At 39.2% G+C, this 23,164-nt stretch overlaps 1 protein-coding gene across 1 annotated transcript in view; it reads right to left on the bottom strand.

The window, feature by feature from the left end:
- Positions 1-4,297: 4,297 nt before the first annotated feature.
- The window catches only part of LOC107739517 (glutamate receptor ionotropic, NMDA 2D-like), a 48,227-nt gene continuing 29,360 nt past the window's right edge, over positions 4,298-23,164 (bottom strand). The window contains exons 6-13 of the mRNA XM_016551657.1: positions 22,702-22,870; positions 22,210-22,363; positions 19,159-19,284; positions 18,690-18,919; positions 17,503-17,663; positions 11,284-11,471; positions 9,485-9,717; positions 4,298-8,053 (exon numbers count right to left, since the gene is read on the bottom strand). Coding sequence (XP_016407143.1) covers positions 5,039-8,053; positions 9,485-9,717; positions 11,284-11,471; positions 17,503-17,663; positions 18,690-18,919; positions 19,159-19,284; positions 22,210-22,363; positions 22,702-22,870 — 4,276 coding nt within the window. The 3' untranslated portion in view covers positions 4,298-5,038. The remainder of the gene's footprint in view (positions 8,054-9,484; positions 9,718-11,283; positions 11,472-17,502; positions 17,664-18,689; positions 18,920-19,158; positions 19,285-22,209; positions 22,364-22,701; positions 22,871-23,164) is intronic.

The following is a 23,164-nucleotide window of genomic DNA, read 5'->3' on the forward strand; positions in this document are numbered from 1 at the left end:
CAGTCTGCTCTGATTGGCCAGCTGACCCAGTGCATTGTGATTGGCCGAACACCACAAGCACTCACACACACACACACACACGACGTGTTACTCTGCGCTGCGCAAAACTCCGCATTTGAACAGTTAATAGCAAATACTTAAACTGATAACAAAACATACTTACAGTCGCTGATTCAGAAGCGCCAGATTGTCATAGCAAAGTCAGAATTACCTTCTCTCCTAGGTTCACGAAACGGTCGTCCATAAAATGCATTGCTGTTCTGTTGTAAGTGATCTTAAAGATTCCTAAATGCATCTACTTTTGGAAGGCCAAATAAAGTGCTTTTGCTTTTGCACTGAAATACACAGCGTCTCCCTGACATGCTGCATCAACACTACTGCTGTTCCTGAAACCACGCCTTCTTTCTTTGCGTGCACATTTGGGCGGCATTATGCTAATATTTCCACATAGTGATGTAGACATGTGGGGGCGTGTTAGAACGAGCCGTTTTAGGTAGGTGTGGCTGACTGTTAACTTTTATAAAGAATATCTCTTTGGATTTGAGACTTTACTCTTTGTAACTTTACAGATCTTCCTTATACACCAAGAGCTTGTAACACTCCAAAGAGAAAGGAAAACTTGAAATCGCATCATATGACCCCTTTAAAATAACACTGTGTATAGTATAGTAAAGAGCTCAGACAATTTTGTCTATGAAGAATTTGATGAGAAGTGTTGGCCCTGTCTAGAAGAAACATCTGATATATTAATGAGCTCTCATTTGTGTTTTACAGCAGCATAAAAGGGCTCTCCCAACTCTATTAAAGCTTCTTTAAAATTCTCTGCATTAATCAAGGTAAAACGTAGGTGTCCTCACCAGTGGTTTCAAAAGGCTTTTCACTCTTTCTTTTCAAGTCCTCTCTCTCCCCAGAAACCTAGAAAACAAAGACTTACACAATTATTCACCGTGTTTGCTGTCAATCACAAACATTCTCTGTTGAACACACGCTGAAAACAACAAAACAGACCAAACGCTGTTGTATTAAAAGTCTTTTATTCTGTTCTGCTTGCAGCACAGCATAGTATAGTCTCCTATGGTCGAGCGGCTCAGCGAGTGGCCCCCCTGTGAGGCTCCCCTACTGAGAGGAGTATGGCACAAGAAGTGGTACCGGGGGGCACTACCGTCCTGGCACAGAGTGGCATAAAACATAACTGGCTCTGCTCAGCTACATTATCATAAAGGATTACAGAGCAGCATCGCATGTGTTCGAATGTGTTTTCAGCATAACACACTGCAGCTTGGCACAGACAGAGCGCACACACATACCGTTTCCAAAAAAGCCAGGTCTGTGAGACACACGTGAAGACTGTAAAGATTTTGACGTAGCGAGGTCAAATCCATTTGCTAAGACCTGCTACGTTCATAGTGATCCTAGTGTGGAGCTTACAGCTGTGCATCACCACGTCCCAAAACTTTCACCACAGTGACACATACACACCTCAATCACAGCGTTGGTTATTTGCAACATAAATTCATTGTGGTCGATGGTCGGCCATGTTATTCATAAAAACACAGTTGAAAACTGGTCTCTGATGTCAGCTGTTATGAGACGAGAGAGGACAAAGAGACAAAAGAAGACCAATTCAAAGATAATAAATTTAGTAGATAAACATTATATTAAGTATTATATTAAGTATTATATTAAATATAAGTTATTTGTTGAAATATATAATTTTATATCTATATGTATATATTTATATGCTGCTGCTTTGATAAGAGACTTATTCTTAGAGTAATAAACAAACAAACAATCAAAACATTTACTGTCAAAGACACTATCAACACAAGAAGACACATGTCTAGAGAAAGGCCATTTTAAGATTCTTGGTGGCGGCGGTTCCTAATAAAACTTGTGCAATATGCCTGATATTTTATCATTTGAAAATGAAAAGAAAAACGACATTATCTTAAGGTCCTTGCTGTTTCAGCCCAAATGTTTTATCAAAGCTGTCTACTGCCTTTAATGTGCACAATGGAATGGAAAGAGAAATCAAAATAATTTTTCCCAGCTAATACATGAAACATCTTAATTATCAAGTCTGCTGACAGAAATGTTTGAAAACAATACTCTTGTCTTCAGCTATACTGCTTTGCTGAACAGCTATTTCTCTATTGCTATCTAAACGTCACAGACACATATATGAGGTACATCTATATATAAAGTAATCCAGACACGTATTACACGACAAAGTTGGAGTCAAAAGGATATACATACATAAGCTGCCAAATATTCTAAATGTTAATGTCAACACTACTCAGAATTGCTCCGAAATCTGTGACAGTGAGGCAGAGTGTTATGATTGTGGTCAGAATTGACAAGATTTGTGTTACTGCCCTCCCGATTTCACCAAATAGAAGTCATCAGTGTTTAAAAAAATTAAAATCATCATCACCCATTATGTTTCTCTAGTACTCCAAAGTCTCTTGACATTACTGTTTAGCCCATTGACAACAAAATATACCCCAATTAATTAGTACTACTTGTAAAAAGCTCAACATACAACAAATAAGCTTAACATGGCTCAGATGCAGTTACAAGCACACACAAAAAAAAACAATTAGCCTGTTGGACTGTGCGTGGTTCTGTGTCAAATATGTACTTAAATAAATTAATACATATATAAATAACAGCATACAATGTTTCAAACCAAATTGAAAATAGTCAAACTTTGCTGCTGGCTTGACAAAGCCCTGCGTGAAAGTTTGAAAAGCCTTGAGCTTGAATACTTAAAGATTTATACATAAACATATTCAGGATTTATTTATTTATATTTGGTCTTTTTTTTGTTGTTGAATATTCTGTGGGAAAATCACAAACCTGATTAATCAGAAAAATATAAAACATACCTAAGTCAGAACAGCATACTGAGTCTGGTGGATGTAGCTTGAACATCCTGTGTTGGAATTTTGAAAAACCTAAAATAAATATTTTGCAATTACAATATGCTGGCTTTGTCAAGGCAACATCATTACAAAATTCATTAATCTGAAACAAAAGAAACTCAGAACTCAGTTTGTCATACTTTGCTGACAAACATTTTAAATACTGTATAAACAAAATACTGTATAAATAAAATTAAGCATAGTTGACTCAGACCTGCTGCCAACATGCATTGCCCTTAGCAATATTCACAGTCAATTATAGCGATCACTTCAAAGATGCTAGCTTTTGGCTAATGGTAAAAGCTAAATTAAACAAAGATCTACCTGACTGGTTTGCTAATCAGTCTTTTCCTCACATGTAACTTAAATCCTGATCTGGCTTTTTTTTTTTTACTTAACAGATATGTCTAGTAAAAGCATAAAACTGCAACTCTATTTTGCTTTTATTTGACCAGTTTATTCTTGCTGCTACTTGTACAGCTTAAAGGGGTCCTATTATGCTTTTTCACTTTTTTAATTTTAGTCAGTGTGTAGTGTGTATGTTTGGACATAAAAAAAGATCTAGAAAGTTACAAATCTCAAAGTCCACTCCAAAGGGAGATGTCTAAGCTGTTCGCCAATCACAACACATTTTTTTTTCGGAAGGCGGACCTTCATCAAAGCCGGAACTAATTGATCCGTTTGTGCCAGGCTGGGGAGAAAGGTATTTTAATAATGTAAATTATGTGAAAAATAATGTGTTTTTCGAACCACCAAGCATGAGAGCATGTTCTAGTACACCCCAAAACAAAATCAAGACTTTGTAAAAGAGCATAATAGGACCCCTTTAAGCAAACTTGCTAAGCAAGTATGAATATAGTGTCCAAAACTAATAAATGGCAGAGCAGAGCAGCTTGTACAAAAAGGTGTAAAAACACAGTGTTAAACTGTAAACAGTGCTCTCCTTCACTTATCGCTCTCTGAATGATGACATGTCTTTCATCACTCACTGACATTTCGGTTAGCGAGTATAGTGCTGCAGTATGGCTAGCCCCGTCATCCTGGCACTCTCAACATCAGCATTCAAAGCTACCCTAACTGGCTCTGACGAGAAGGTCTCCCCCGAGAAAGCTACGATCTTAAAAGTGTCTTGGTTGCACACTGTGTTGTCATGGCAACATGTACATTCAGTCGAGAGGGGAAGGGCTGCCACCGATTATAGGTAGTTGAAACATTGCATGTGCCCTACAGCACAGTGCTTATATTCTTTTAATAACTCAACACAACTGTTTTGAACCAGATCACAAAACATATATATTATATATAATAAAATAACTTGTAAATATAAAATATATGTATTGTATGTTGTATGTAGTTAATTATGTATTGCTCAAGGGACGAGAATGAAACATGAGGACCTGTGAAATGGTTTCACCGGAACAGGACTGTACATCAGCTCCACTTCAGTTTGGCATTCAGCTTCAGTAAGCCAATATGTGATCAGTCATGGCTAACTTACCATGTTGCTAGGAATACAAACACTGACAACAACTCACAGAATGCTAGATGTCAGTTTGCGGAAGGTGGAGGTCAAGAAAAATGGTTTGCTACTTTCCTTTGTGAAAGCTTCCCTTGAGATATTTTGAATGAATATACACAACAATTACAGCATGATTCAGAGCTCTGAGAGCAAGAGAAAAAAAAAGATGGGTGTAGGATGTTAGGGCTTTGTATTTTGACCTCAGAATCTCCCTTCGAAAAATCGTTCCAGAGCCATCGAGCAGCAAAACACTCCAAGAAAAATCACATTTAACCACATTATTGACGCTCCACCTTAAAGCCCCCAAGAAGTAAGAAAAGCAAAGCCAATCCCATACAAACAGCCTCGCTAACATCAACAAGATTTGTCAGCATGGCAGTATTCCATTCTTATACAAGTAAAGAGAAAGGGCTACAATTTATGTGACATCCCAATCCAGGTTTGTCTCTGAGCATTAGAGCTTTGTGCAAGAGATGGGTGCCAGCGAAAACAACCCAACTCGACTGCTATGAACAGTTAACAGTTTGTGGAATGAGCAGGTGATTTGATCGCCCCTAGGGGCTACTTGCTGATGTTCCTCATTTAATCATGTTCCTCAGACTTCACTCTCCACACTGGAGAAGTGGGCAGAGCCTCGGCGAGAGCACAGGCTCTTGGTTTTGAGGGGAAGATGTGGGGATTGATACATTTGGGGTTGGGGAAACGATCGCAGTTTCTGGTACTGGAACTTAGCACTAAAGGAGGACAAAGACGAGGGTTGTGGGGCACCAGGTGTAGATGAGACAACCGAAGGGGAGGACACTGATGAGGAGGAGGTAGGTGGAGGTGCATGTATATGGTGAGAGGAAGAGGGTGGGGCTGGGAGTGCAGGGACCATTGGAGGGGGTAAAGATGGCGGTACACTCTGAGGAGGGGACGGCGGTTGTCGGGACCGGTCTGAGCATTGTGGTTTTTGTGCACTGAGGTTGGATTGGCTTCCAGATTTTGCCTGGCTCTGAGCCCGATCTGGTTTGGATGATTGCCGTTTGGGTCTTACACTGCTGCTGAAACTGTGGCAGTGAGGGAATAGCTCCTCCTGACTCCTAGAAGTCACCCGATTCCATTTGGAGTGAGTGCTGGCAAAGTGATGGGGTGACTGGCAGGAACAGGATGTGTGGACTCGACTCTTATCTTGAGACCTGCTTTTAGATTTATTTTCGGTCTTCACTGGTAATTTATCAACAGACCAGTATCTTCGAGGAGGTGGGGGAGTCAATGGAGTTGGAGGCCACTGATTTGATCCTAATCTTTCTGATCCCCACCCTGTTCCTGCTCTGAAACCCAAGCTACTTTCTCCACCACCCCACCCCAAAAAAGAGTCATCTCTACTGTTTATGCTGCCTCCTCTTTCTCTGGCAGGGTAGGTGCCAAAGAACCATCCTCCTCCTCCAATGCCTCCAACTGCCCTTCCTTCGTGACCCTCCCAATATCTCTCAAACTTACCAAACTCTCCCGAGGAACCTTCATCATCTGTGTATATCTCAACAGTTTTTTCTCTGTCCCTTTCGGATTCAGAGTCCATTCCTCTGCTTTTTCGTCGTCGCCCCTGTTCTTCTGGCCTACTTCTTTCCACTTCAGACTCCTCATCTTCTTCTTCCTCGGAATCCCATTCGTGAAATGACAGGCCTTCTCTCGAGCAAGGCTTAACTCTCTTGTTTTTTCCCAAAAGGGGCCGACTCTCTTCACCTCTTCCTCGCTCATCTCTCTCAGCTCCTACAGACTTTCGTCTTTTAGATATGGGAAGCAAGGGTACAAAAGACGATGGTGAATCGGAAGTTGGGTTCCCACTACTCCAAAATTTGACGGTTGAAGAAGGTTTGTTTGAACAAGAAAAATGCTTGTTGTTGGACCTTGGCCTGGAGTGGCGTTGTGATTTTGGGCTTCTCTGATGCCTTTCCTTTCCTCTACTGCCTTCTTCATCTTCTCCACCTTGATCATCCCTATCTCTCTTTACTCCATCTCTGATAGTATCCCACTCATAACTCTTTGTAGAGTTTTCACTCTTTTTTCGGAAAGAGCTTCGCCTCAGTGCAGGATAAGAAGAGTATTCCTGTCCTATTCCTTTTTCAAAGACATCTTTCCTGTCCATATCTACCTCCTCTTGTTCAGTTCGTTTTTCCCTCTCCCTTCTTGATTTTTCCTCTTTTTTCTTTTTCTTTTTCACCTTAAGCCTTTTACTCTCCCTTTGTTTTTCACGCTCTTCTCTCTTCTTTTTCTTTCTACCCTTCTTCCTCCTCTTTCTCTCTCTTTCCCTTTCTTTATGATGTCGTTTCTCCTCCTTAACATCTCTATCTCCAGTTGCTCTTCTACCCTTTTCTTTCTCTCCCCAAGAGGTCCACCACTCTTGAAGCTGTGCAATCTGGCTGCCTGCTCTGTCTCTCACCTGCACCCTCTGTCCGCAAGGTTTGCGGGGTGGTATAGGGGGTGGTGGAGGACTGCTAGGCAGGGATCGAGAGGACATACGTGAACGACTTTTTCTCCTCCCCAAAAGCAAGCTTGACTCCTCCGTAAGCTCATCTGTGTCATAGTCCTCATACACATCTCGTACATCTGCCCGGTATCTGAAGCTCTGTGATGATGTGTACGATGATGAAGAAGAGGGAGAATTGGATCGGGAGACTGATTCTGAAGAAGAGGATGAACTGGAGGTGCTGGAGCTGCTGGAGGAAGTGGATGTGTAGCATACATATGGAGAAGGTGAGGGCAGAGTCTGTGTTGGGGAAGAGAGGGGCACAGGTATAGGCAGAGGAAGAGGAGGAGGATGACGTCCTCTTCTCCCACCACCATCCCTCATTCCATATCTGCCACCACCTCTCCTTCCGAGTGGAAGGATGTTTTCGTAGAGTGGCCCCCCTGAACCCTTCCATTTTGAGAAGCTGCTTCTCCTCCAGATAGATTGCAGAGGTGGAGAGGGATGTGGCAAAGCAGGGTTAATTGGTAAGTGTCCAGAGGCTTGACCTCTAGGAGGTAACCGTGGGTTTCCAGAGGATTTTGTCCCTCGATGCTTAGTTTTTGGAGTTTGGATGCCTATGTTTTGAGGTTCAGCAGAGACCCCTAAGCCTTCTGGATCAATTGGCCCATAGTATCTCTTGTACTCATCCAGACCCCCCTCTCCTCCACTTATTCCTGCACCCCAGTGAGGGGGCATGCCTTGGAATTGTGTTATGTCTGTTATCCCACTGTTCACACCGCCAGGCTTCTCAGGTCCCACCTTTGGACGTGTCCACCGATTCACAACAGCTAATCGACGATCATGCCTTGGTAGGAATGTAGAGCAAGGCATGGGTGCTCCAAGAATGGGACTGTTCGATGGCCCTAGTGCCATTCCAGAATGTCCACCTGAAGGAGGGGAGCCAGGAAGAAGAGCATTGTATACCGGTGGCTGCTGGTGGTGTTGCTTTTGTTGTTGCTGCTGTTGTGCCATAGCGATGGGGGGATTGGCCACGGCTGTAGAGATCACATGAGGCGGTGGAGGAGGAGGAACTGTGGAGACATGATGATATTGAGGAAGTGTGCTTTGGGAACCTCCAGGAGCTGTTTCATCCTCAAAATTGCAGCAGCTGTACATTCCCTGTAAGAGATAACAAGCAAAAGATTTACTTAGCAAACAGTTCAGGATATCATAATATTTCCCTTGGTGACATACAAACCGATTTAGATGCTTAGAAAATGTCTTGGTAAAGACGTGAAACATTACCATAAAAATTAAATTGTAAAGCTCCCAGTGCTTTAATGGTGCAAGAGTACACACTGTAAGCTCAGCTAACCATTCTCCGAGGTAATGGCAATGCTGACCTCACTCTTTGAGTGTTTCATCTAACCTAACTGCCTTACAATACTCTCATAAAAAGTCTGGTTGCTTGCAAGGGGGATTTAAGGTTCTTCTCATTCTTTCCACAATGTACACAAAGACAGATAGTGATTATGCAGAATGAATAAATGATCCATTTTCTATCATCCTTTTCCACCCCTATTCATTACTATAAGAGAAGTTATAGGCTTTCATAAAATCCCTGTGTGTGCAATGGGAATGCTGGATGTGCCATCACATTTTAGAAATGACAGGAAATAAAGGAGTGTGCTGCAAAGTCCCCTTCTAAGAATTTAACGCCTGATTGCGAGAGATTACTGCGTGTCAGTCTTTGTTCTTGTTGCAAGTAACAAGAATTGCAAAAAGAGTAATCTTTCCTTTTACTTGCAAATACATTTAAATGATTCCAGTTTTGTTTCTTAGGTTCATTTTTACATTTCCTGGGCTACAGATTTTAGTTTGCAGAGCTGGAATGAAATGATCATTATGACACAATTAATGTATTTTATCACTTTCTCTCAAATTTCAGCACAGTTTCATAAGAAATATTCATAAAATAAGTATATTTATAAGGGCTGTGAAAATTAAAGTTAATACTTGTGATTAGTTAAATGTTTAAAAATTTTAAGTGTGAAATAACACATTTATTCAGTTTGATATTAAATTTGATCTGTTCTGTGTGATTTCTAAAAATGAATGGGACACTTTCAGAACTGACTGAAACTGTTTAGAGCCACATCGAAAGTCTCTCACACACATGCACAATTCCCTATGGGAGCTCCCATTTATCAGTGGCCTAAATGACTGAGAAAACCATTATTCTACAGATTATTTATTTATAAATCAAACCCAGATGGGACATTTAACAATTGTAAAGTCATTTGCAGCCTTTATATGATGAAATTTAATTATCATCAAAGCTTAAAAAGTGAAACATCATCCACAAGTGGAACGCCATCATTCATAAAAATGTTAATGTAATCATCGGCGGAGGAATGTGGGTCAGTGGTGGTGGGGGAAGTATGCACATATATTTTGAGCGCCATGAACACAAATTGAAGAACAATAATTACATATATTATTTAGTTTTCTTTCCTTAAAAATGAACGGAATGCAATAACGTTTTAACAAAAAAAAACAATTGACAGCCCTAATATTTATATTAACTTGCCTTTTATTTGGGTCACTCACCCGACTGAAAGCCAGTAGGAAGTCCATTCCTCCAGAGCGGCCCAAACAATGGCGGAGCTTCCAATAGACAAGATGCTCCCATGCAAACACCAGCAGACTTAGGCCCATGGCAACCAGAAGCATATAGAACACTCCCGCCATGTTGTCTATGTCCAGCTTGGAACTCATCACCTCAATCTTATCATTATGGCAGATCCCAGACAGCCAGAGTCGTTCAAGCATGTCAATCTCATCTGAAAAAAAGGAAAAGATGTACACAATGACAGGAGATAAGAAGCATGAAAGATAAGTAGGCCTACAAACAGGGGACAAGACAGATGGAAAGAAGGGAGAAAATGAAAAAGAAAGGCTAAAGAAAGCAAAAGAGCACTCTAACCCTATTGTTGGGAAAAGTAAGTCTTTAATTCAAATCTACAGACAGTGGAGATCTTGCTTTAGCTTCAGTTATTATTACACTGTGTTCACAAAAAGGTGAAAATGGAAAAGAAAAAACAGGAAAAGAATCATAAAAGGCAAGGAGGTGGAAAGAGAGAAGGAGAGAAAGAGAGACTGGAGGATAATAACAGCTTTGATGGAGGTCTGAAATGGTCTGGTTTCGAGGCTCTTGTGATAAGACAGGCCCGTTGTAGTTTGGAGATGAAAGCTCTAGACTGATGGGCCTACCTCCCAACAATAGCCATTAGTGCATTTATCAGAGTGAAAATGTGACTGTGGGAAAAAATAAAAGCATGACAAGGGTATGTTTCTGGCAGAAAAACAACATATGCATTTAGATGACAGCTTTATATCGAGAATTATTCCTTCACTACGAAGGAGGGAGAGAGATAAGTCTAAATCATCATTTCATATGAAACAAAGCATAAAAACAAAACCGCGCTGACCCGCAGGTTAATTACGTTTCAATTTATGACAATATGGCCTTGAACTATGGCTTAAGCCGGGCTCACAATACAGGAGTTTTAAAATCCTAACCGATTATGAAATCTGGTTGCAGCACACATATAAGGAGAATCTTTGCAGATTATCTTGCCTCAAATCTTAAACATGCACACACTACAAGATTTTAACATCGTGGCGCATCACACACTACAAGATCTTATTAAGATTATCATGCCAGAGGGAGCCCCTCACGTGATCTCACGCAGCAGATCGTCATTGATATTTCAGTGATGTATTGTTAGCAATCCTATAGTGTGAGCCAGGCTTTAGGTAATGGGAAATGTAATCATAGGAGCTGAAATCCTAATATTTTTCATTATATTTATTCATTCAAACAAGCAAAATCAGCCCTGAGAATTTCAATCCAAATTGGGATGCGTCAAAATTAAAAATCGAGGTGTTCCGCTACCGCGCTGTTTACTGAAGTGACCCTTTGGCTATTCATAATTGTATTAATTTGCTGTGACAATTTTTCTAATATCATTTATCATATTTCAGTGAGACTCTTCCAGCTTCTTTTCACATTTATTCTTTAATCATTATGGGGCAACTCACTAGGTTCCTCATCATCGAGTCTCATCAAAGAAAAACAAGCAATGCAGGAGAAAAGCATGTGAATGTGTGCGTATGTGAAACAGAGAAAGGGAGAAAGTGTAACACCACTCATAAAGGTTTAATTTCCAAAAAATTCTGCTCACTCACTATGAAAACAAAACAATAGGAATGTTTGTTTGTCATAGTGAAAATCAGGGGTTTGAGACTGAGTATAGGAGATTACAACTCCACAAACAATCAACAAACCACCATTAGATACACCTGGGATGTATCTAGGTATTCATTTCATGTAGAAATTCTCTTACCATCTCCAACTAGCTGCAGGAGGGCAAGGTCTAGCGGCCGCTTCCAGCGGGAGTTTTTGTGTAAGGCAATGCCATATCCTGTTGTAGCGAACACTTTGCCAGAGCCGATGGTCATTACTTTGCAGCCCTCGTCCTTACGAGCCATGTAATTCAGGACAGCTGCATCATATATGAATGCATCCAGTTTTCTGCAGAGAGAAAGAGGAAATGGGAAACAAAACAACAAGGCATGGGTAAATTACTAAACAAGACTAATTATCACTTTATTGATTGTTACATGTAAAGACGAAAACATTGATGATCTTCAGGGAAATCCTATTTCTAAACTAAATAGCGTGTAATTGGTAATTAGTGAAGCCAATCAAGCACCCACCCTAGTTCTGCACCACGCTTTTGTTGGTTTAACAGCACTGAAAATACTTTTTAGGACTTGGATTTTTTTTTGTTAAAGGGGTTATATGATGCAGTTTCTATTTTTCCTTTTCTTTAGTGTGTTATGTAGCTATTTGTGCATGTATAAGATCTGCAGAGTTACAAAGCTCAAAGTCTCCCACAAACTTTCTTAATCACGGCTTGTGTACTGCAAATACACACGGGCATCATCACTGTGTCTGTCACACAACTCTGTTCCCCTTTCGGGCTTGAACTGATGGTAAAACTAAGGACATTATTTACTGTCTTTACATTTATGTTGAAAGCTGAAGCTCGCGATTATGGAAAGGGGCGTTACATTTCCGACGCATGCTTGTGGTGTTTGGCCAATCACAATGCACTGGGTCAGCTGGCCAATCATAGCAGACTGTGCTTGTCGGAAGGACAAAAACAACGCATTTTTGCTTTATAGCAAACAACGCGTTTGAGAGAGGCGGGGCATAGAGGAACTACAATAATGTACAGTATTTAAAAATTATGTTTTTTGAACATTAAAGCATGTCAACATATTCTGTTACACCAAATACACAAAATAATTATCTTTAAAATAGCATCATATGACCCCTTTAATATCAGGAATTTGTTGTGTGTTTTTTTAGGAGCTCTTGGTACAAACATACATACATAAATATATGACACGGAGAACAGAAAGAACATTTAAATAAGTAAAACTAAGGAAAAAACAAAAAATACATAATAATAATGTGGTATACATCTGGAACATTAGATTTATGTACAGATTTGTGCTTTTACTGTATATATAGCTGTATAAATAAAAATATGTATATGTATTTAAATAATACTTGAGAGAGAGGCAATAATTAGTTATTAAGAAATTAATTACAGAAGACAGGTGGTAATTTCTGTGTTATGCCTAGTTCACATTACAGGATTTTAAGCCCGATTTAAACCCGATTTGCAAGTTAACGAGCTCGCCGACATGTCGGATTATGATTGGGCGAAAATCAGCGGGTGATCAGCGCTCTGCAATCTTTATGTGTGAACCACTCAACAACGCTTCAAAGAGGCTCACTGACGCATTGCCGACACCAAACAAATATCTAGCAAGCTAAATATCTGGACTTGTCGGCCGACTCGACATAACGTGGTGTCATGTGTCGCGACAAGCTACAGCCAATGAGAGAGCAAGCAGTGCCGATCCTAGACTTCTGGGGGCCCTACGCAAAACTTTGCAAAACTTGCACTTTGAGAGCAAGTGTGCCCCCTGGTGTTTCGGGGGCCCTACGCAGCTTGCATAATTTGCATATAGGGAGGATAGGCTCTGAGAGCAAGGCATGGGTTGAGATCAGCGGAAGCAAAGCAGAAGCAGCAATACGGCTTTAAGAAAAGTTTGGACACAAGAAATGGAGCAAAATTTTCAAAACAGATCATAAAAACAGCATTTTTTCACATTTTCAAAACAGCTTGCAGCACTAATTTCTTTTCGACGTCCATTTTCAAATAAAAAAATCCTGTTTCACTTGTTGTTTTGCGTCATTCCCGTTCCACTTCTCAAGTGTGATTTCATGACAAAACTTGGTTTGGGGACCGTGTAGAGTCATTGGGTGACAGAGATGTTGTCAGCTCGTGTATTGTGTGGAGCCCTGTTGCGGATCATTTATGTAGTGTCGCATAATGTGAACACCACAACGACTTCCAAGACAGACAGCAAGTCATGTAGTCTGAACGGCACAGCGATCTGCCAACGTTTTAAATCATGTAGTGTGAACTAGGCTTTAGCGGATTAAGCTGGAGATGGCATGGGGGAAAAAACTTTTTATACCTAGATGTTCTAGTGCACAGAGATCTGTAACTGTCTGCCAGAACCGACTCAATAACAGCTGAGTAAAACTGTCATCTGCGCCTGTGGAAGGTTGAACTTTTTCAGTTGACGAAGGAAGGACATCCTCTGCTGGGCCTTTTTCACAATGGAATCAATGTGATTGTCCCACTTCAGGTCCTGTGAGATGGTGGTGCCCAGGAATCTGAATGGTTCCACTACTTCCACAATGTTATTCATGATGGTTGGAAGTGGGAGTGCAGGGGGGTTACTTTTAAAGTCTACAATCATCTCCACAGTTTTGAGCGTGTTCAGTTCCAGGTTGTAACTTGTGACTGCACCAGACAGCCAGCTGCTCAACCTCTTGTCTGTAAAACTCGTTGCTGTCCTGGATGAGACCTGTCTGGGATTGCTCCGTTCAACCAGATTTATTTGCTAGGGAGCGGATATTCACCAGATTGGCAGCGGAGTCCTAAAACCGTGCTGTCGGAATTTCACTTCCCTCGTTTGTGTCGCATGGAGCACTTCTATAGGATCACAGCTTCTCCGACTAGAATGACCAGTAAAACGTCTGAATGCTCAAAAGTTGGCAAAAAATTATTTGGCGTGCTATTATTGATGTCTAGGAGCTCGTCCCTAGTAAAGCTGATCGGAAAAAAAGTTACTTAAAACAGGACAAACTAGAAACAAAAATAGTAAAAGTACCAAGGAGCTACAAACCGAGGAAGCCATGCGCAGCGCCATAAAAAAAAATTCACAGTTTTTAAATTCCTACTGTAAGGTTACTTTTATCTATGATTTGCATTAAAAATCAAGTTTCTGGAGGACTTTAAACAGATCATCAGGTGCACTGAAAACCATTTCAATAAATGTAACTGCATTTATGTGTTTTCTCTACATAAAAATACAGTGATAAATCTATAGAAAGTGTGAAGAAAAGGAAATTATAAGGTATTGGTAAGCATGAATAAGAGTCAAGTAAACAGCTACTACATGCATGCATACTCTGTTTTTATATGCAGGTGGATAATCAAATACCTCAAGAGTTTTCTGGGACATGACTTGTTTCTTTGCCATAAATGTGATAATATATGCGCACAAGCACTTTGCAGAATAGCTCCAAAGAACACTGATATTGTCTGGTTGCTTAATAGGAGGGCTAATTTGTGCAGACACTGGTCTTCAAATAAATCAGATGTAAAAAAAAAAAAACACCTGAAATTGGGACCAGATTGGCTAGCAGCAAGTTTCCTGCGACGTCTGTGCTGTCACAAATACACATTTCTTCCATGGTGGAGATTGTTGAGTAACAGTTTGAAATGTGATGCTTGTAATACAGCATTTTGTGCAATTACTTTGCTAAGCAATCAGACTGAAATTTTTCACCTGCTGCATGATAAAACAGACAAAAGTGGTGCCATTCTCTTTTTCAAATAATGCAAAAATCCACTTCAATCTTATTACTCCATATTCACAGTGCTAAATAATTCAGCAGCTGAATCTTATACAGTAAAAACATAAAAGTTGCTTTTTCAGAAGTCAAATAAGCTTTCTGCCTTATCAGTCAGGTGCACTGGTATGCCTCTTTTCTTTGATCATATTTTTCCCACCTTGTAACATGCCAACGTCTTTGCAGCAAAAACCCAAATTGACAGTTTATTACTGGCTACTCTTCAATCTCCTGCTAAGCACACCTTGAGGTTATTAACAAGCTCTACTTGGCCCTCCAAGACCAGCAAGCACCACATTAGCATTCAAGGTGGCAGCTTTTGTCAGAAGCGTTGTATCCAACAAAACAGAGCCTTTGGGGGAAAATGAGTCACACATTTCAGTAAGGGTGAAACCAAATGAACAGAACATACACAGACAGGTGTTTGACAGCACACTGGCCCACAGTGCAACCTGACTGAAATAGGAAGGCAGTAACAGCAGTAGGTAGGCTGCTGAGGTACACAAGTGCCTCTGAGAATCAGCTAGCGCCTAGTTGGAGACCTGACTTGTTGACTTGTGGGCTGGCGTGCCTGCATTGCATTGCACGGCTTGAAATCAAAAGTCTCACTCTGCAGGCTACAACTATTACACAAACCAAGTGCTTATGAATGACAGCGAAATTGCAAAGCCTAAACATTGCGATTACACATTCTAGCCCTCAAACATAACCTTTTTTTGTGATGGGATGCATATTCATGCCCTTTGTATGCATAATGCAGGGACTTGAGCTTTAGATAGGACAGCCGTAGACACACACACTCCCGTGCACACAGATCCTAGGGCAGTGAGGCAGTGTTAGCGACACCACACTGCTATTTAATAATTCTGGAACAATCATGGCATCTTATGATGCAGAGTAGTGAATGAATAATACACAAGTGCAGAATTGCTCCTTTCGGTGATTAAACACTACCAGATGAAAATGGAATGACATAAAATGCTCTTTATATAACAAAGCCTGGCAAAGCTTTTAAAAAACTTTTGTTTCCTAAACCAGCGTCATGCAGAGTGGTGTCAACTGGCTAAGCACATAAAAGCATCATCATAGGAAAACTCAATGCTTGACTAAACAACTATAATACCACCATGCCTCTAAACTAAGCTGCCACAGCTGTGGTCACAATGTGGCACTAACAAAAACACAATCTGCTATCACAGTATAAAGCAGGTGTCATTGTTCACCTTCTATATTAATACATTAAAGGTAATGACACTAGTGGCTAGATTTGCATTTCCAGAAGGAGGTAATCTTTTATACACGCAACCGTCCAACTATATGATTTGTTATTGTATTTAGAGCAGTATTTTTATGGCATAATAACAACAAAGATCATATTTAGTGTGTCAGCATTAAACATGAGCAGATACATTTACACTAAAAACAGTCAGAGTAAGTAATTTGGAGATCTTTTAATATATTGTGTAAAAATTTTAAAAACATTAAAAAAACTATTACATTTATAACAGCCAAAAATACATGTAATTAAATTTAGTTTATATTGTTTTTTTCATGTTTTTGAAAGAAGTATCTTATGCTCAATAAGGCTGTATTTATTTGATTAAAAAAAACAGTACTGTATATTGTTACAATAAAAACACTAATATTTTGAAATATTATCACAATTTAAAGTAACTGTTTTATAATTTAATATATTTTAAAATGTAATTTAATCATGTGATGGAATTTTTATTCCAAAGCTGAATTTTCAACATTATTATCCAGTGTCACATGGTCCCACAGAAATCATTCTAATATGCTGATTTGTTGCTCAAGAAACATTTCTTATTAATATCAATGCTAAAAACAGATGTTAAAAAAGCATTTAAGCATTTATTTAAAAACAGCATTAATTTGAAATAACAATGTAAAGGTCTTCAATTTGGATCAATTTAATGCATCCTTGTTGAATAAAAGTACTGAATGGTAGTATAACTAGTTTCCCTGTACATTTAAAAAGACTGCCCTGTTATGGCAAATTGCTTGTGATGTTCCTCATTTATAATAAGTCACTTTGGATAAAAGCGAGTGCTAGATTAATAAATGTCAAATCTAAATAAAATGAATAAAGTTTGACTGCAGTACATTAAACAAGAGATATCAATACCATGCTCGCCCTGCAAGCACAAATCCAGTTGAAGACATAGTATCCTGTGAAAGTAGTAATGCCCGCTGAATGTTTTGTCCTTTCAGTGACATAGCACCAAGGAGGAAAGTCAATCTTTACACCCTCCTTCGAAAAGTGACAGCCAACAAAATAATTAACTCCCCTGTTGTGATCCATCATGTCACCCATATCAGTCAATTACTTGTGAGCACATCTGTTTTCCCCCACTGCTTAAAAGAACATCTTGATTCATTGGGACATAACACTTTTGTGGTCTGATTTAGGGCCAGGATTAAAGCTCGAGTTTGGCAGATTTTTCATTTGCCACGTTGGCTACTACTAAAACACTTCATTATACAGTTTATGCCTATGAATTAGTGTTGTCTTTCACGATGGTCGTCATTCACTCACCCAGTTTTAAGGTTGTCGATGGCCTCTTCCACGCCTCTCTGATTGTTCCGCACCATGTACTGATGCATGTTGGGGTAATTGCTCCGTATATTCTCCTCCGTACTCCCATTTGGGACAGTGCCGAAGCGTAAGGGAGGATACTGCTCTGTGGGATGCTGAAACTGAACACAACATTAGGAGATCCTTCATTAGGTTTCTGAAATATGAGATTACAGTTTAGGCCACTGAAATTCACATAATTAGTCATTTGGCTAACTATGATTGTAAACGCTAAAGTGTGTGGTGGGAGTAAAAAGAATGAAAATTGAATCATTGTTTCATATGATTATAGGCAGATGATTTATTTGCATAATTTGGCCCCAACTGCTCCACACAAACAAATGTCTGTTTCAAATGCAAGTGAGACCTATTTAAAAAAAGATTTATAGTGTGTATCCATATCACTGCAATGTCAGTTATTGTTGCACAACCACAATTTCAGCTTATACAAAATTTCGCTACAGCTCAGTTTAGTTCACATCATGTCTAGTAAATAGGGATACACTGATTTTAAAATTGTGACCGATACCAATAAGCCAATATTGATTTTCATTTTACGGCTGATAACCATGTTGTTACTGTTAACTAAAACTAACAAAAAATGTCATCAGTAATTGAAATAAAGCTGAAATAAAATGCAAGATGAAAACATAAACTTAAAACAAAAATAAGAAATGCTGCCTTAGCTAAACTAAACTATAGTATAAAGTATATAAGTATAAAATAATACTAAAATCTGTACTTAATGTGCAGAATGAATAAAGAATAAATGAATAAACATTTTTCTTCAATACTTGCTATAAGAAAAATAGCTCTGAAAGGGTCCTGTTTTACTATAATCTATGAATATCCCTTTAAGTTAGTGATAAACGGTCACCCAAGCCATAAAATAGGCAGAAACAATTCAATATCCAATAGTGGATGATAATTATACATGATAAATAATTATAGTTATAAATTACAACAAAAATGCCTTAATATAACAATTATTTTATTTGCAAATAAAGATTATCATGCAAATATAAAACAATCATATTTATTACATAATGTTTCCACGCAAGTACGACCTCCATAAACTCAGCTCAATGGAATAGCTAAAAAAAAAGGGAAATTTGTTACAAAATAAAATCACTTGTATCATTGTCTACCTTCTTATCACTGAGGCCAGACACAGTGTCGATGTACTCTTCTTGGATCATGAAAGCAGCCAGGTTAGCAGTGTAGCTGGCCAGGAAGATGACAGCAAAGAAAGCCCAGACCAGCACCATTATCTTACTGGTGGTGCCTCTTGGGTTTTCCACCGGAACAGAGTTATTAAACACCAGAGCCCACAGCAGCCAAATAGACTTCCCTATGGTGAACTTTGAACCTCCTGTCTCTGAAGGAAGAATAACACAGGAAGGCCAAGTGAGACATGTCTAATTATGACATAGACGGTGATAACAGCAAGTGTAAAGGTAGACAACAAAAATACACATGAGAAAAGGAGGAACACAGCTCGAGGTGAACTGTGGAACATGCTTACAATGATAAAAACAATCTGTAAACATGTCCTTCATTGCTGATTGCATTCATGAAAGTGCCCAGAGCAAAAGCTTGAATTTATAAACAACATACTCTTCCCACTCTGTAAGCTTCGGTTATATCCAACAGGGCTTAAGAATTCGAATATGAAGACGGTCACAGCTACCACAGACAGGCACATGACGAACATCATCACCCACACAGCTGGGCTGTACGGCTCTATAATGGTGGAAAAAAATATAAAATGTCAATCCAAACAATTTAAAGGGGTCATGACATATTTTTTTCCCTGGGCTCCATTTATAATAAAATAATTTTTTTTGAGCCAATAAGTCTATAGTTTAGATTTTACTGAGTATTGCCCACACTATTAAACAGCCAATTTATCAGCCTCTTTGCAAAGCCTGACTTAAACAGCAAAATCTGTGCAAAAAGGTGCCATACAAACTGTTAAAATCAGATCTGAAATGATCAGGGACCTTATTAAAATAAATTTCAGTATTTTTTTTTAATGTTGGGATCTATCAATGGCATTTACAGAGCAGTAGGTGCTACACGCAGTCAGGAACATCACACGGTTTGACAAACTTTCTCACATTTGATCATTCTTCTTGTTTAGGAAGAACTGCGTATTCTATTTTCTTATTATCTCATGCAAGATTCTGATATCCCAATACATGTCACTGCAGGCAAAAAAAAAAAAGGCTCCTATATGAAACAAAAATAGGCACCAAATAATTTTTTTTAAGTGCCACAGAATAAATGTTTTTTTTATTTATTTCTTTTTTTAAACATATTAACATTTCAGTCATACTGTCATATATTTATGTCTCCCCTCCTTTTACAGCATCAGCATCCATCTTAATCCATCTTGTAGATGGCCTGGGAACTAAGGTTCACTTAAAGTGGGAATTAAACATAATTTTCAACTTGATAACTATATACAGTCAGAAATAATTGTTTATTAAACAGAATCTGTGCCAATATCACAGACCATAACTATGTCAGCATCACTTGGCCATTGAGTGTAGTTTGGGCTCCTCCTCAATGCATCCTATAAATGTTGTCATATGTCCTGCACACATCCAGTCTGTTTTTCTTCATTAGTAACATGCAATTATATAAGAGGTGTTGAATTTTATCTTTAGCTCCTTGCATTCTTTCTTATCATGTAGACAACAGATTAAGTAAAACATGAATATACAATATAGCACATATATTTAGCAAAATGCTCTTCTTTAATTGTTTTTTTTTTCGCCTCGCTGACTAATGAGCTTATGGATGCCGAATAGTTATTCTGTGGTAAATGATTGTTACGTGGCATTGTTTACAAGCTTTACACGTTTTCTGCAATTTGAAACATTGAAAGAGCGATTACATGAGACAATTAAGATATTTTGATGTCCATTCATGTTTATTTCATACTATAGTAGTAAAGAGAAAGATATGATAGGTTCAACCCGCTTGAACTGAGGCGCTAAAGTGATTGCTCATGCTACATTTCTGAGTGCCAAAACGGTATTTAGTTGTTTGAAATTTGTAATGAATTTAGTAGAATTTTAAAGCTGATACTTTGTTTATTAAAAGGTAACAAAGCCTATTGCGATTATTGGATGGCAAGTGCGCTACAAATAATATGAAGTTCATGCATTAACAGAACACAGCATTTAGACTAAAGGTCTTGATGACAAGAAGCCATATTAGTAACACAAATATAAACGAGAATTGTTAACGACATTGTTAATGTCCACACAGCTGACAGCTTTGTATGTTGTAATTTGTTCAAGTTGTGCATGAAATAGACCCCGGTTTTCTCCACTTTTACTTCACACGTCTCCGTCATTTTCGATCTCTCTCATGCTGCCACAACTGGAGCTGCTTTTAGCAGGGGTGCATAACAAAAGATGTGATCGCAAAACAAGCATGAAAAAAGGCATTACGTGCAAATTTTTAAGTGATAATATGTCAATTTTCAAAAATATCACTCGCAAACTAATATTTTTGGCCGCAAATGCGACCGTTTTAGTCGCAGTCTGGAACCCTGCACTGACACAGATAGAGGTCATAGCTGAAGCCCACTATTTTAGCCAGGCGCTTGAGAACATCAATACAGAAGCCTTTGCAGCAGCGCTTCATGGATTGAATGCCCTCAACAACCATGCTGTAATTGAAAAGAAGAAGAGAAAGACATAGAAAAGGAAAAAGAAACAGAAAGGGGACAGTGATACAAAAGAAAGAAATAATGTAGAGAAACCAAGTAAAAGAAACTAAATGAACATCCCTGCTTAGAATTCAGTGCTTTGTCACCTAAGGCTAACACACATAATCTGGGGTCTATCAGCATAAAGTATAAGTGTCACGGTGTGCCTACTGTGAGGAGCGAGGAACGAGGAGAATCATGATCAACAGTCTTTATTTTATATCTAGGGAAACACACGTAGGACACGGGATCGATGTTCAAGACAGCATACCAGACACTAGGAAACACAGGGTTTAAGTAATAAGGGAACTAATGGGACACACCTGGGATCAATAGAACTAAACAGGGAACACCTGGAAACAAATTACGGGGTGCATAACAAAAGATGTGATCGCAAAACAAGCATGAAAAAAGGCATTACGTGCAAATTTTTAAGTGATAATATGTCAATTTTCAAAAATATCACTCGCAAACTAATATTTTTGGCCGCAAATGCGACCGTTTTAGTCGCAGTCTGGAACCCTGCACTGACATGCAAAAAATTTGGGAAGTTCAGTATGTTTTTATTTAAAAAAAAAAAGAAAACTTTTATGACAAGACCATCTTAACAATAAAAAAAAGTTAATTGTTAGAGAGAGGCCAAGTTGGATTGCTAATTACAAGATTATAAAGATCCTTAAACCATTACCATTTGGCAGTGTGCATAAAAAGTCAAAAGATAATCAGCAAAAAATGTTGCAAATACAACATTTAACATAAACATGATATATAACACTAAATCTGAAGAAATATGTAGCTCAACTGGTACAGCATAGTGCTGGCAAAATCAAGGTCAAGGGCTTGATTCCCAAGGAAAGGTTCATACAGATAAATTGTTTTACTTTGGATAAGTGTCTGCCAAATGCCTAAAAGTAAAAATGAAGTCCTCCCTCCTATTCCCTTACCGAGGAAAGCAGATGGTGACACAGTGCCATTGCTACGAGAGACCATGACACTGATGCCAGTCTCCACAAACGGAACAGAGAACTCTACAACCTCTGACCTCTCTTCATTAATAGTCAAGGAGCCGATCGCCATGTCAGCCCGCTTGGACACCACCTGGTGGGGAAAGAGGTTAATAACATTACGAACAGAGAAAGTGTATTTAAGAAGTTTGTCAAAGTATCTAACCTTTATGGACTACTTAGTCTGAATGTTAAATCTGAATGTTAAATTCAGTTAAATCTGAATGTTGCTTAGTTCACACATTTAAAAAAAAAGTTTTAGTTTTGTTCTATATAATTTATATTCAAGAACATTAGCTTGCATATTATGGCCTGGTGCTTAATCGGTGTCACAGTTCGAGACAAAAAAACCTGCTGCACCTGAATTCAGTCAACTTTGTGATAATAAAATCAAGGTGAACAAATAGTCGAGAGATAAAATGAGGACCTGACCTCCCCGACCATTCCATTCCACTCTCCATTTATGTTCTTTCCATGCCTGCCATTGGTCACCAGATAGAGGTCATAGCTGAAGCCCACTATTTTAGCCAGGCGCTTGAGAACATCAATACAGAAGCCTTTGCAGCAGTGCTTCATGGATTGAATGCCCTCAACAACCATGCTGTAATTGAAAAGAAGAAGAAAGGGAGTTCCGGAGGCCATGGCAGAGTAGGGAGTTCAGGAGGCCATGGCGGAGTAGACAGTTCAGGAGGCCTGGCCTCGGCACTCGGCCCGGCCTCCACGGACGGACCCCTTCTACCCCCCCAAAAAATCCTTGGGGAGAATATCGTCTTTAAAGGCCCTCCGTAGGCCTAACTCGGGAACTGTAGCCCTCCCTGGGCTTGACTTGGGAACTGGAGGCCTCCTTGGGCTGGACGTGGGAACTGGAGCCCTCCTTGGGCTGGACGTGGGAACT

This window comes from Sinocyclocheilus rhinocerous, unplaced genomic scaffold, assembly GCF_001515625.1.
Source record: "Sinocyclocheilus rhinocerous isolate Xijiao unplaced genomic scaffold, SAMN03320098_v1.1 scaffold314, whole genome shotgun sequence".
NCBI lineage: Eukaryota > Metazoa > Chordata > Actinopteri > Cypriniformes > Cyprinidae > Sinocyclocheilus > Sinocyclocheilus rhinocerous.